General features: G+C 45.3%; 1 protein-coding gene across 1 annotated transcript; it reads right to left on the bottom strand.

Annotated features, from left to right (window-relative positions):
• Nucleotides 1-4881: 4881 nt before the first annotated feature.
• Nucleotides 4882-14933, bottom strand: LOC142259053 (uncharacterized). Its single transcript, XM_075331581.1, has 5 exons — nt 14433-14933; nt 14228-14351; nt 14047-14144; nt 13759-13849; nt 4882-6986 (listed from the first exon to the last, which is right to left on the bottom strand). Exons 1-5 carry the CDS (start codon nt 14685-14687, stop codon nt 5938-5940), a joined length of 1617 nt encoding a protein of 538 aa, XP_075187696.1. The 5' UTR covers nt 14688-14933; the 3' UTR covers nt 4882-5937.
• Nucleotides 14934-15656: the final 723 nt, after the last annotated feature.

Below are 15656 nucleotides of genomic sequence, written 5' to 3'. Positions count from 1 at the left end.
GTAGAGCGTACACAGCAGTATCGGCGACAGGAGCTGCGTCTGCGGTGACTGTCAACAAGAAGCAGAAGGCAGATAATGGCGTCCTGATGGGCAGATGGCCGTATTTATAATGCAGGGACATGTGACATGGACATCCTATGACACATGCCCTTGCTTGTCTGGCAAAAAGTCCACTTAGCTGTGTGTGTGTCTGGGATTGGCTGACATGCTGGCCCGCACCACTACACGCGCGCTTAGGGAAGGAAGAACAGAAAAAAAAAATGGCGATCGCTATTATCCCAGCAGCAGTGATCTGAACGCGCTGTTCCCGCACACTATACGCTGAAATTTCATAATAGTGTGAGGCACAGAGTGACTTACACTATTACAGCGGAAAGCCAGCTAGTAATTAGCTTGGCTTTTTGCTGCTAGAACTGTTCTCGAACATAACTAGAACTATCGAGCTTTAGCAAAAAGCTCGAGTTCTAGTTCGATCTAGAACAGCCCCCAAAATCACTCGAACCGCGAACTGGAGAACCACGAACCACGCTCAACTCTACTTCTGAGATATTTCTTCTGCCTCCTTTTCCTTTGGAGACTTGAATCTGCAATGGTCGTTACAAAAGTAAAGCAAAAATCATTGTGTGGTAGAAATTGTGTGTAATTGTGATGTAAAATAAAACCCTTAGAAGATAAAGGCCGCACTTTTTATACATCTGCGGGGAACAATCAGACCCTTCCTGAATCCCTACATCTAGATGGGTGTGAGAAATGGATTTCATCAGGTGTTACGAGACTCAGCCGCCTATCGTCCAATAATGATTTCTGCTCGTTTCAGCAATTAGAAGAATTTAACCTCCTCATAGATGTTGTTATCGATATATTCGCATCTGATTCAGTAAAACCTTTTATTACACAAAATAGAATTAAAGAACTTGGACTGTGGTCAGACATGATGCTGAGCACAATATCTAATTCACAGAGAACGTCTGGTGAGATTTCTGGACTTTATCAAGTGCCGCCATCCAAATATGTGGGAAATTATCCTCTTGTTATTATGTGTAAATGGGAAAGGGACATTGGGCCATTACTGGCGATCAATGGACAAGGACCCTTGAAGGGATCAGATCTATATCCCTAGTGGACATTGTAGACTGTCAGAACTATAAATCATCCATAGGGGATATATGACCCTCTGTTCCTCCACAAGGTCAGCATACATACAGAGGCCAAAGATGGGAAGTGCTGAGCGGAAGCTGCGGATCTTATACACAGGCTGCGGATTATAAATACTTGGAGTAAAATTATTACGATAGTAAAATCCTAATCAGCAGGTTTGGTCGGAAACACCAAGGTTTTATATAAGGGAATATAGAAGAACTGACACTGGACACACGAGGGAAAACTGCGGTAGGACGATTATTGTTTCTTACACATAAATTGATAACATTTAGATGGATTCAGACGACTCCGACAAAACGTGATTAACAAAGTCATTACTACAGGACGGTATGAGAAGGGGATTTATTCTAAAAGAAACGCTGGAGCCAAAAATGAGAGGATCTGGGCCCCGGGGCTGGAGACTTCGGGCTTCCAGCGCGTCAGTACGAGACGGGGGCTTTGTCCCTGGAGCTTCTCTACTCGGTATAATGAGACTCACTGATCTTATTCATATAAAAAGCCTCTGAGTAAAATAGAAACTGCCTAAATATGAGGAGCTTGTCTGATCTATAAGTCATTGTATAAAGAGCTATAGAGACAGCGCTATTCTTCTGTATAACATATGTGATGTGGCTGTAGCCCTAATATTTCTGTACACAACGACACTGTATAGATAATCAGTGATGATTTTAGACACTCGATCACAGCAGATGTTCCCACAAAGAAGGAATGGATCGTAAATGGAAAGGAGTAATTTGGAATATGAGTGTGACGCCCTGGACTAGCCAGGGGGTCACAGATAGGCCCTTGCACTACACCTGTCCCCCAAAAAGGTACAATCAGTCACCCAAAAACCCTGAGTCACCCCCATCTGTACCAGACATCCAAACCCAGGGGCGGAGTCAGGCGGTTGGCCACGCCCACCGAGGATTGATGGTCAGGGGCGGGGAAAACCAGACAGTTGGAGATGAGTTAGAGTTACAGTAGTGAGTGGAGAGGAGTGAAGTGTCAGCAAGGAGCAGAAGTCTGTCAGGGCCTAGGTTGGAGCCTAGGGAACCTGTGGCCAAGAGACAGGCGGTGGTGGCCATCTGCAGGAGGCCGGGAGTAGAACCGAATCGGGGAGTCAAACCGAAACCGGAGCACCAGGAAAGGGTACTCAGACCCCGTACAAGGCCCAGAAACAACTGGACCAAGTCAAATTAACTGATTGCGGTCTGGACTATAGGTTCATTCCCACCCCAAGTCCCGAGAGAAGGCAACAGCCCACCGAGGGGGATAGGGAGCCACAGCCCAGGCACCAAGATCCCACGGGCCAGCGCCTGCGGGCAAAAGGGCTCCTCCGGCATTTACAGGTCGGGGAGCGGACTACCGTTGCTCAGGCATAGTAGTCACATAGCTTACAGAGGTGCAGGAGAAAGACGGACACCATCAATCCGAGTAGGGGGAACAACGCAGCCGGCTGCGGGCACCGACCACCATCCCGTTTTTGGTTTACCAGTGACTCTAGTGTGTTTCCTCAGAGTGAGTACACCAGTGCCCTCTGGCACCGCACCGCGCTGCGCCGCCCTGCCCTGCCCCCCACGGGCATCACCTTCGCCCCAGCGGGCCCCGGGACCCACACGCCCCTACCCACGGAGGGAGCCAACACCTAGCTACACCACGACAGCGCAGCCGGGAGCCTCCACCATCACCAGCAGCGGTGGTGCCAATAATCACCATGACAGGTGGGTGGCGTCACGAACAATCTCCATCGCGGCCCCGGCCGCGCACCCACCCGATCACCAAAACAACCAGCCCTTTGCAGAGCAACGTGACCCCTGGTCCAGAGGCGCTCGAGCCACCGACACACACCCGAGCCCGGATGCGGGGCGGTACATGAGCATGTTTATTATTGTAGTATAGAGAAGTTACAGACATTGTTCAGACATGGAGATTGTGCACTGAAAGTAACTGTAATGAATGGCAGATCGCTGAGATTGGGAGTTCGGAAGATGAGGGAGGAGGAATGTTGGGTATTTTGGGGGGGGAGGTTGTAATACTCTTATCCATATAGTGAATATATAAATATATTACAATGAGAACTGTTCAATGCACATGGAATATTGCTTTTTTATTTGACTTTTAGAAAACAGACGTCTATTTGTAACTGCATATATTGTAATGCTAACGTAACTTTCAACGTGCTTTCCATTGGTTTTTGTTTTTTTTTACAATATATATTTTATTTTTTTTACATAACAATCAATACATATCACAATCGGTGTAACATTAAGATAGAATATTAGCAACTACAAGGAATAAAAAAAAAAAAATTAAATAAAAAATAGGAGAGGAGGGGAGGGGAAGGACACCAATCCAGTCAATTCTATACATAGGAATCAATAATACAAATTCATAAAGAATATAACGTCATAGGACAAATAGCACATGAAGAAAATGCCCCAATTTTTCAGAATTTGTTTTCTCCTCTCTATATTATGGGCAAGTGCAAATTCATAATGAAAATGAGTATTAACTTTCCTGACAAGCTCCTCAACCGAGGGAACTGAAGAGAGTTTCCACTTTATAGCCTGACATCATCTGGCCGAGGTAAGTACCGTATTTTTCGCTTTATAAGACGCACCTAATTATAAGACGCACCCCCAAATTTGGTAAAGGAAAAGAGAATTTATTTTTTAATGTTAAATGGGGTCCATCTTATAATGCCAGTGTCCGTCTAACAAATCATATAGGGTATATGTCCCTCATAGCCCCCCATCCTAAAATTAGCCCCCCTTAATCTGGATATGGCCCCCTTATATTGAATATAGCCCCCTTGTGCTGGGACACGTCCCCCAGTGATGCCACATGTCCCCCATTGATGACACACATCCCCTATTGCTGGCACATGTCCCCTATTTATGGCACAGGTTCCCCTGTGCTGCCTGTGGCCCCCTATGGATTGCACACGTCCCAGTCTACCCATGGCCCCTATAGATGGCACACCTCCCCTGTGTTTGATATGGCCCCCATGTGTGCTGCCCATGGCCACTATAGATGGCACACCTCCCCTGTTAGATATGGCCCCCATGTGTGCTGCCCATGGCCACTATAGATGGCACACCTGCCCTGTGTTAGATATGGCCCCCATGCTGCTGCCCATAGTAAAATAAAACACTCTTTCCTTACCTTCTCAGCGCTGTAATCTCTCGTGTCTCCCTCCATGTGGTTGAGCTCCTCCACTTCCTGGTTCTTGGTGCCGGTCATGTGATCGGCACAGCAGAGTGATATCATCTCTGTATGCCTGATCACAGACAGCAGCAGCAGAGACACCGCTGGAGATCAGCGCTGGAGGTAAGTAAAGCTTTTTTTATTTTACTATGGGCAGCAGTATGGGGGCCATATCTAACACAGGGGGGATCATGTGCGATCAAAGGAGGGCGCAGGCAGATATAATATGCGCCGCTGCCCCAGCCCATCACTGCGATGCAGTTTCAGCACCACAGTGATGGACAGCGGCAGTGAATATTATATGAGCGGGAGCAGGAGATCAAAGGCTCCCTCCTGCAGCTTTCACAAGCGCCCAGCACCACTCCAGAGCTGCCCCCACCTCCCCTGGACCCTGCAGTGTGTGTATATATATACATTATATATATACACAATATATATATATATATATATATATATATATATATATATATATATATATATATATATATATATATATATATATATATACATATATACACATACACACATACACACCTTCCCCCGCATATTCGTATTATAAGACGCACCCCCTACTTTCCCCCAAAATTTGGGGGAACAAAAGTTTATCTTATAAAACGAAAAATATGGTATATCAGCAATAACAGTTTTCCCATTTTCAGGGAAGTTATCAAGTCCTATATTCAGGATTACCAGCTTCCATTTTTAAATGAAGACCAGTTACAGATGAAATTAGATCAAACACCTGCTCCCAAAATACCATAGCTTTAGGACTGGACCCCCATACATGCCACAGCGTGCGTTTCTGAAGACAGCCTTTCCAATAGGAAGGGGAATAATCTGGGATCATGTGAGCCAATTTGCCTGGAAACAGATACCATCTTGTATGATTTTTTTTTTTAATTTGTCCTAGGTGATTTATACAAGCTGAGGTCCTATAAGTCCATTCCAAGGCGGCCCACCATTGTTGAGGGAAGAATGTAAAAGATACACATTGCTCCCATTTTACCATGTATGACAACTTCAGATTTTCCAAACAGGAGTTTAAAAACTATATAAAACTAAGACCCCTTTAATATTATATTCCCCTTTTGAAATAGTCTATGTAGAGAGAGGAGGTGAATTGTACCCAATGTCAGATCCTGTACTAAGGAGAGGTCTCACTTGGACAGTTTTGATGTAATCAAAATTTCTCAACCATCTCCAAAAAAAGACATTAACTGAGACTCTCTATAAATAGTCCCCAATTTAGTACTGCCACTCTCTTCCCAATTAGCAAGACTTAAATAAGGGATATGGGTTTCTAAGGATCTAATAGAAATATCTAATAAAAGTAAAGAGAGAATCACTTCACCCCACCTCCTTCACCTACACAAAAGAGAAAAGATAGTAGGGAGGTAAACAATTGCAATGTTTTAATTAACACTAGTTCCAAAAGGCTTCGAGTAGCCCATGTGAATTTTTCTTAGTGGGCAACAAATTATAATTTTCAAGTAAAACATTTCTCTCTTTCTAGGTATGATAATGGTATATACCCTTGTGAGTTTTGTGATGTTCAAAAATAACCCATTTGTATGTAAAATATTTCCCTCATTCTAAACATGTCAAGGGTTTCTCCCCTGTGTGAATTCTTAGGTGTTTTCCAAGACTTGATTTCTGTGCAAAACATTTTCCACACACTAAACATGAAAAAGGCTTCTCCCCTGTGTGAGTTCTCCGATGTGTAACAACACTTGAATTTTGGGTAAAACATTTCCCACATTCTGGACATGAATATGGCTTCTCACCCGTGTGAGTTCTCTGATGTGAAACAAAATGCAATTTATGTGCAAAACATTTCCCACATTCTGAACATGAAAAAGGCTTTTCCCCTGTGTGAGTTCTCTGGTGTGAAATAAGATGTAATTTTCGGTTAAAAAATCTCCCACATTCTGAACATAAAAAAGGTTTCTCACCTGTATGAATTCTGTGATGTGTAACAAGACTTGATTTTCGGCTAAAACATTTCCCACATTCTGAACATGAATACGGCTTTTCACCTGTGTGAGTTCTCCGATGCTTAACAAGATTTGCTTTACAGTTAAAACATTTCCCACATTCTGAACATGCATAAGGTTTCTCACCTGTGTGAATTCTCTGATGTGTAAGAAAATTTGTTTTCCCGTTAAAACATTTCCCACATTCTGAACATGAATAAAGTTTCCCACCTGTGTGAGTTCTCTGATGTGTAACAAGATTTGATTTTCGGTTAAAACATTTACTACATTCTGAACATGAAAGCGGCTTTTCCCCTGTGTGAATTCCCTGGTAACTAATAGATTCTGAAGAAAATCTTTTGTCCCCTATGTGAATTTTTTTATTATTTTTTTTATATTCTGAAGTTGAAATTGGATTTTTTGCTGTAAGAGCACTTTGATTTTTAATGCTGCTTTTATGACATTTATTTTTCTTAATAGTCTGTGATGAATCAGAAGATAGGACTTGATTAAAAGAATCAGATGATAGATCTTTGCTGTAAAGAGATGATGGTATATCTGGAATAGTAGCATTCACGTCAGTTATATCTTGTGTGATATCAAGGTCATCCGATTTTAAAATTGAAGATGTCAGTGGTGCCTCTGTTCTCCTGGTACAGGCATCTACCAAGAATGAAAATTATTTACAATAATATATACAAATTTAAGGATATAATTTATATAATAGCTTGTAATGCCGTTACTGGTGTCCCCGCAGTGCCTTGCAGCCTTTCCCCGGTTCAGGTCTCCTGGAAGTGCGCTTACGGCACGCTTATATATTCTTAAAGGGCCAAAGTACCCTTATCCGGAAGTGCCTCACAACCTACAGCTGAGAGGCACTAGGTATTTAAGGCATCCTCAAGTTTTGAATTTCCCGCTGTACCCCCGTGACATCCCCTAGTGTTTGAGGGCACCAGAGCAGGAGAAGCGAGTCTCCAGCAGGGACCCCCATCTATTTCCACTCGGCGTCTCAACACGCTGCACTCCCAGGCAGCATCTCTAAGGCACTCTTTACCCGTATTCACGGATGGACCCTAGGACAGACCAACCTTCTCCACGACCGCCTGCTGTTCAGGTAAGACCCCTGGAGTAGCACCTTCCCAGACCGCTCTGCAGACACCAAACGGCAAGCCTATCACTACCACTCAGCACCTGCTGTGACTGCTCTGTATTTATCCCTACAGTTACCCTCTCTACAGCGATTACAGGCTGACTGGTACAGGCTGACGGGAGCCCAGCATCTTCCTGGATCACCCTGCATTTATCCCCCTTTTAACTCTTTGCTAAACCCCACCAAGCTACCGCTGACTCCCAGATCAGTGCTCGTCCAGCCACATCTGACTATCTTCCCTCTAGCCAGCACGTACTCCTGCTTAAACGATTGAATATTACTGGGGCTGAAACCACCTCAGCAGGTTCGCTCCAGCCCTAATCCAAGCCAATGTCACCATTATATGTTGATACTATTCAACATATGACATCCATTCATCATCCCTTCAGGTAAAATATCCCTAATTCACTACCGCACATCATTTATTAAACAGCACCCTAATCTAATTACCTATTCAACAGCTGCAGCAAACCCATCAACTCACAAATCCAATTTATCCTCTACCTGGAAACCCTTCCATAACAGACAAGAATCCAGGAGCTCCCCATTTCCAGGAGCAAGAATCAGCCACTGGTATTTTCAACCTAAAGGTTGACCTCAACATAGATTGGCCACCACTAATAATTGGTATTTGCCGATCATCCATCCAGGTAACTATCCCTAACCTAGTATTCCTATAGGGAAAGAATTATTTAGCCTCCCATTTTGACCACTTATGTTTCAGGTGCGGTGTAACCAGCATTAACCCATTGGATTCTTCCACTACCAGGTCACATTTTGCACAGTAACATAAGTCCACGTAATGCTGTTGACTCCCCTTTTTTTTCCCTTTTTTCTTTGTTGTTTAGTGCAAATACCTTTCTAGCATTTTCAGTAGTTAATAGGAACTTTTCCTTTCTCTTAGCCGAATATTAGTTGCTGGCACTTTTAGGCACTCCTAGCCAGCACCCTAAATAAAGAGGTGACCTCCACGTATGTCTGTCAGCCATCGGTAGTTTTTTTACGAACACAGCTCAATTTACGTTTAATCATACCCCTGGCTTTCATCTGCTGACCAGCCTACACTTCATTTTTCAGGCTTCCTCAGTGGTGAACTTACCTTGTGCTCCACTTGTTTTTGTCTACTCCCATACTCTCCCTCATCTGCAGGACTCCGGTAATTTTACATTTACTGAGTCCGGTACTACTACATCTACCACATTAGGCCTACATACCATCTAACATATATACTCTCTTTTCTCTTTCACTCTTCAGGTCCTACACAGATCCTACCACCTTTATCCCCGTTCCGATACCTGGATCCTGTCAGCGTCGTTTGACTTTCTTTTAAACCCTTTTAACTTATTATTTTGTATGAAATAAACACTTATGTTAATTTCACGTAATTTTATCTCTGCCTTCCTTTATTTATCTTTGACACTTGCCTATTTCATCAACATTCACCCACTAACTTTATTTCACTGACCCCTGCCAGGTAGCGCAGCAGCTGCACTTATAATTTTGCCAGCGTCTACCACTCTCAGACAGGTTATTCGCGGACCCTGCCCACTACCTGCAGCTTTCTGGCAGCTCCCCACGTTTTTCTTGTTGGGCTGGATAAGTAATAAGCTAACAGGTATTGCCGCTTATCAACCCCTTGCAACAAACCTGTCTTTTATCCATTATTATCCAACTTACCCCCTTGACTGTGAGCGCTAGTGTTCTTATAGTTGTATTTAAGGCATCCTCCCCCTATGGGAGCTCCTGGGCAATGTGGTCTATCCTTAGAGACGTGTTGCTAGTTGTCAATTTCATAGTTTCATAGTTTTTAAGGTTGAAGGGAGACTCTAAGTCCATCTAGTTCAACCCGTTCCCGTTCTGTTTTCTGAGTCTGATGCTGTGTGTGATAACACGTGTCTGTTTCCTAGTATACGCTGTGCCCACTGTAGTTGCTACATCTATCTATACCAGCTGTGCCAGCCGTATCTACTGCACCTGTTTTATCAGCCATATCCACTGCACCTGCCTACACCAGCCATCTGGTCTGCACACGACCACATCAGTGACTGTCAGTATCCAATCGCCAACCATCAGAGTACCAAGTCTCCCTGGCGTAACATTTGGCAGCTTCCTCACCAGCAGAGGATGAACATATAGTGAACATGGTAAATAAAAGACATTGTGTAATTCCCTTAACTTTTTGCAATTTCACTGCACTTGCAATTTTTCCACCATTTTACAGTACACTATATGATAAAATGAATAGTGTAATTCAAAAGTACAACTCATCCCGCAAAAAATAATCCCTTATATGTCTATGTTGACTGAAATAAAAAAGTTGTGCTTCTTGGAAAAAAAAAGAAAAATAGCCCAGGGGTGAAGAGGTTAAATTTTGGAAATGATGTGGGTGGCTGCCCGGCCTCCATGTACCCACTGTGGGATAATTCTAACCCCCCTCATATGTTACAGTTACCCTGTGCTGAACATTGCATATAAAAGACCCTATCAGCACATTCATCAGAAGGGAGAGAAGGAAGATCCATCAATAAGATGCCGAGATTCTAGGAAGATGGAGTCATTGCTCTCAGTGGAGAAACAATAAGAATCTTGTCAGGGGCGGACACAGACTGCAGGGGGCCCCTGTGCAAGAAATCTTTCTGGGCCCCCCCTTCATACTGTAACAAAATGATGTAAACATATAGACTGTACTGTTTATTACTAGTCTAGGACACAACTACCAAATCTAAACAATAAAGAAGCTCCATATTCACCATCTGGATATAACACAGACCAGTCCTGCCGCCCTCCTATCTGCTGCAGCTTCAGCGCTGTCTCCAATGCTTCTAGTTACATTGGCTGGAGATGGCACAGCTGTATACTCTGTGTGTTTTGCAGCTTGTCAGTGGTATATGGCTCAAGAGTCTGAAGCCAGTGATTGTCTGCAGCGGTCACATGAGGCACCTGGGCTGTGATGTCTGCAGCCATTGTAAACAGAAGCATCAGGGAATGCAACACTAGAGCTCTCAGGTGCAACAAAGAAAGGATTTATAGTTTATTAAAGGGATTGTACAGAGAAAAGGTCATTACCTGGAGGCCAGATTCTGTAAAAATAACAAAACAAATTGTGTTCCCCTGTTGTCACCCTCCTGGATCCAGCGCCGGCCGTCCTGTGGTCTGTGCCAGCATTATCTCACCATTCTACGTGACACCGGATTGCTGCAGCTTGTGATACCTGCAGTTCACGTTACCTAACCGCTGCAGCAGGTCACAAGCTGCAGCGCTCCTGTGTCTTGTAGAATTATGTCACAGACCACAGGACGGCCTGCGCAGAATCCAGGAGGGTGACTGCAGGTGTGAATAATTTATTTTATTAGTTTTACAAAATTGAACCCCTATTAGTTCCTTTTGCCAGACAAAGTCTTTACAGTACATGTATTATTTCAGACAACTCCTTTATACGGAACCTGAAAACTGAGACCCATGAGCCGTGACAGCCTGTACTAGGCAGTGGCTGTACGATCACAGCCAGGGGTGTGTGACCCTGACAGCTGAGACCCATGAGCCGTGGCAGCATGTACCAGGCAGTGGCTGTATGATCACAGCCAGGTATATGTGACCCTGACAGCTGAGACCCATGAGCCGTGGCAGCCTGTACCAGGCAGTGGCTGTATGATCTCAGGTCAGGGGTGTGTGACCCTGATAGCTGAGACCCATGAGCTGTGGCAGCCTGCACCAGGCAGTGGCTGTATGATCACAGCCAGGTATATGTGACCCTGACAGCTGAGACCCATGAGCCGTGGCAGCCTGCACCAGGCAGTGGCTGTATGATCTCAGTCAGGGGTGTGTGACCCTGATAGCTGAGACCCATGAGCTGTGGCAGCCTGTACCAGGCAGTGGCTGTATGATCACAGCCAGGTATATGTGACCCTGACAGCTGAGACCCATGAGCCGTGGCAGCCTGCACCAGGCAGTGGCTGTATGATCTCAGTCAGGGGTGTGTGACCCTGATAGCTGAGACCCATGAGCTGTGGCAGCCTGCACCAGGCAGTGGCTGTATGATCACAGCCAGGTATATGTGCCCCTAAAGTGCTGCGGAGATTCAGAGGAGAAAGAACACTTTAATAGATGTCTGGGACTGAGACGCATCAAATACTAGTCATATAGATGTGATGTCTGATACACGCTGCTCAATCCATGGGTGACATGTATACGCTGGCTGGATCCTTTAAGCAGCGCTCTATATGACATCAGAGAAACAGAGGAAATACAACAAAAAACAGCCGCACCATAGACATCATTACAGAAGCCCCCACTAACTTGTTTACTGATGGAATGTGTGCTTATGCACGTAGTGTCATAATATACTCACCTACCGCTGCTCTCTCTCCGGTGTCCAGCGCTGTTCTGCTCCTCTTCGTAGTGACGTCACCGCCGCTCTCTCTGGTATCCAGTGCTGTTCTGCTCCTCTTTTCAGTGACGTCACTGCTTACCCATATCTTTCACTGCTTACCCATATCTTTGGTGGCCAGCGCTGTTCTGCTCCTCTTCTCAGTGATGTCACCACCGCTCTCTCTGGTGTCCAGTGCTGTTCTGCTCCTCTTCTCAGTAACATCACTGCTCTCCCGTATCTCTGGTGTCCAGTGCTGTTCTGCTCCTCTTCTCAGTAACATCACTGCTCTCCCGTATCTCTGGTGTCCAGTGCTGTTCTGCTCCTCTTCTCAGTGGCATCACTGCTTTCCCATATCTCTGGTGTCCAGCACTGTTGTGCTCCTCTTCTCAGTGAGATCACCGCTCTACTGTATCTGTGGTGTCCAGCGCTGTTCTGCTCCTCTTCTCAGTAATGTCACCACATTCCAGTATCTTAAGGTCACACTGTGCTCTGCTGGATCTAAAAGTTACTTACAAGTCTATGGAGCAACAGAAAGAGGCTCTAATTGTAAAAGACTTCTGGCTCAGAGTGTAGTGTGACCCGAGATACTGCACATACACACTCCATCAATAAAAAAAAAAAAAGAGAGTAGCAGGCTTCTTTATATGTATGTATTCACCTATATGTGAACATGTGACTTCACCATATCGGCATGATTCACACTTGTAATGGAGCCGAAATAATATGAACATAACTGAATACGAAGATGATTATACACAGATAAATACACGTTCATCACACACACACATATGTGCAGAAATACATAAACATGACACGTATATAAACATAAAAGATAGATAGATAGATAGATAAATAGATAGATGATAGATAGATAGCAACACATTACACTTGGACTCACCCTCTCTGTAAATGATTGCATTTGGTAACCAGCACAGCTGGTTCTTCTCTCTGGAGCCTGCACTTCCATCTTCTCTTGTGGCACAGCCTCCCCTCCTCCTGGGGCCCGACTGCCGTTTTCTCTTGAAATAATTTCAGTGCACAAGGAAGGGGGGCAACTCACCAACCATGAGGGGAGGCAGGTGCCTGGTCTGTTATATAGCGGCTTATCTGCTTTGCTGCAGATGTAGCTGGTGGGTGGAAACTCCTTTCTAGCTCTAAGACACAGACATCCTCTGCTTGGCCGGCAGCTTTTGCAGAGGTGATGAATCCTCCCTCCTGTACGTCCCTAACAGGTGAGGGAAGGGGCCCATGTCAGCTCAACATAATCATATGCATTCAGCTGATCTAGGCCCCCTCCCGCTCAAGGCCCGATGTGGCTGCACCATGGTATGTCTGCCACTGAATCTTGTAGTTATGATACCTTTTAATCGTGAACAAAAATATAATAAATGATGTTACAAAGCAAGCTTTCCAGACTACTGAGGTCTTTTCATCAACTACAAGATTATTATTCTGTTTCTCCCACTGAGAGCAATCAATCTTTATTCACCTGGAAAACTCGGCACCAAACTAAGAATCTAGGAGGTCACCAGCATCACTACCCTCCGCTTTCTCTTAGGGGTCCACCATACAGATTAGATTCTTCTTCCCAGGATTTTCTAAGTTGTCTGCACATTCTACGTACACTGTCATTTGGCTTTGTAGATTAGAGATCTGGGCAGCTAAGGGTTAACATCATTTAATTTCAGGGGATAGGGTGGATCCTACCTGTAAGATCTGCCTGATACAGATCTCACTCCAACAGAAGAGTGTCCAATGCCCAAAATAATGGGGACAGTGTTGGGTGGAGGAGCATGTGGTGGTCTAGCAGCAGAATGGTGACCATTTGATATGGCCGGACTACAACCCTGATAAAGCAGCCACAGCCGGTGACTGAGAAGAATCTGACTTCTCTGCATTTAGTGGTCACTACTCACCTGGGCGGTTATCTGTAGGAATCTCCTCTTTACTCCGCTCATCACCCCTCACATATGTCTCTGTAGTATTAATATGGGGCAGATCTTCCCCCTGAAACAAATATTGTAAAAGTCACAGACAGATGGAGAAGTCCCATCTATGATCAGCTCTAATCCTGCCATCTCCACCGCTCTCATTACACAAGTATAACACATATAATACTGGAGGATAAAACAAGACTGAGCACAAGACCTTCACAGCCGTCTACACATCATAGGGAGATTTCATGGCCCCTTCACTCCATCTACCTGATGATCCTGAGGAACATCGGGGTCTTCTTGTTTACAGTCCTGTGGGAGAAGAGGACGGGGACATCTCTCTGGTGTTGTCCTCTTACTGGATAGACCTGGAGGAGACACATACAGGGACTGAATTCATTCCTTACATACAGATAATTATAGGCCGTGTGTATTTAGTCCTGTCTATTACCTGGTGATGTGAGGGGCTGGGGAACCTCCATCATGATGTCCTTGTACAGATCTCTGTGTCCTTCTAAATACTCCCACTCCTCCATGGAGAAATAGACGGTGACGTCCTGACACCTTATAGGAACCTGACACATACAATGATACCGTCACCCCCGATCCCTTCATAGCGTTACTGTATAATGTCCCAGCATTCCCAGCAGTGTCACCTCTCCAGTCAGCAGCTCAATCATCTTGTAGGTGAGTTCTAGGATCTTCTGGTCATTGATGTCCTCATGTATCGGGGGGTGAGGTGGAGGCCCCGTGATTGGGCTCAGGGGTCTTCCCCATCCCTCAGACACAGGGGCCTGACAGCGCTCACTAGAGGTCTTCTTCACTACTGTGTAATCCTGGTTATGGAGAGACACAGTAATAAATCTCACTCCAGACATTTCCAGAGTCATCACCTCTCCAGTTCTGTCCATCTGTTATTCCCATAGATAAGAATGATGTAATGTGACGTCATCAGAATCTCTCACCTCTCCAGTAAGCCGGAAGAGGATCTCTAGGGTGAGGTGTAATATCCTCTCCGCCATCTTGTCCCTGTCCATATCCATCCTTCACGGGGCAACCAGGAGAATTCTCTTCTATAGAGCGATTGTTCTCCCCCAGCATCTAATGTGTATGGAGCCTGAGCCCAGTAATGGGGAATCTCCACACACCTCCACCTGCAGAGCCGCACACAGATATATAATACCCTGCACCTACCTCCTCCTGCAGAGCCGCACACTAGATATATAATACCCTGCACCTACCTCCACCTGCAGAGCCGCACACTAGATATATAATACCCTGCACCTACCTCCACCTGCAGAGCCGCACACTAGATATATAATACCCTGCACCTACCTCCACCTGCAGAGCCGCACACTAGATATATAATACCCTGCACCTACCTCCTCCTGCAGAGCCGCACACTAGATATATAATACCCTGCACCTACCTCCACCTGCAGAGCCGCACACTAGATATATAATACCCTGCACCTACCTCCACCTGCAGAGCCGCACACTAGATATATAATACCCTGCACCTACCTCCACCTGCAGAGCCGCACACTAGATATATATAATACCCTGCACCTACCTCCTCCTGCAGAGCCGCACACTAGATATATAATACCCTGCACCTACCTCCTCCTGCAGAGCCGCACACTAGATATATAATACCCTGCACCTACCTCCACCTGCAGAGCCGCACACTAGATATATAATACCCTGCACCTACCTCCACCTGCAGAGCCGCACACTAGATATATAATACCCTGCACCTACCTCCACCTGCAGAGCCGCACACCAGATATATAATACCCTGCACCTACCTCCACCTGCAGAGCCGCACACTAGATATATAATACCCTGCACCTACCTCCACCTGCAGAGCCGCACACTAGA

The sequence above is a fragment of the Anomaloglossus baeobatrachus genome (genome assembly GCF_048569485.1).
Source record: "Anomaloglossus baeobatrachus isolate aAnoBae1 chromosome 5 unlocalized genomic scaffold, aAnoBae1.hap1 SUPER_5_unloc_23, whole genome shotgun sequence".
In the NCBI taxonomy this organism is placed as follows: domain Eukaryota; kingdom Metazoa; phylum Chordata; class Amphibia; order Anura; family Aromobatidae; genus Anomaloglossus; species Anomaloglossus baeobatrachus.
Note: the sequence above shows the minus strand (reverse complement) of the source record. Positions and strands in the feature narration are given on the sequence as shown.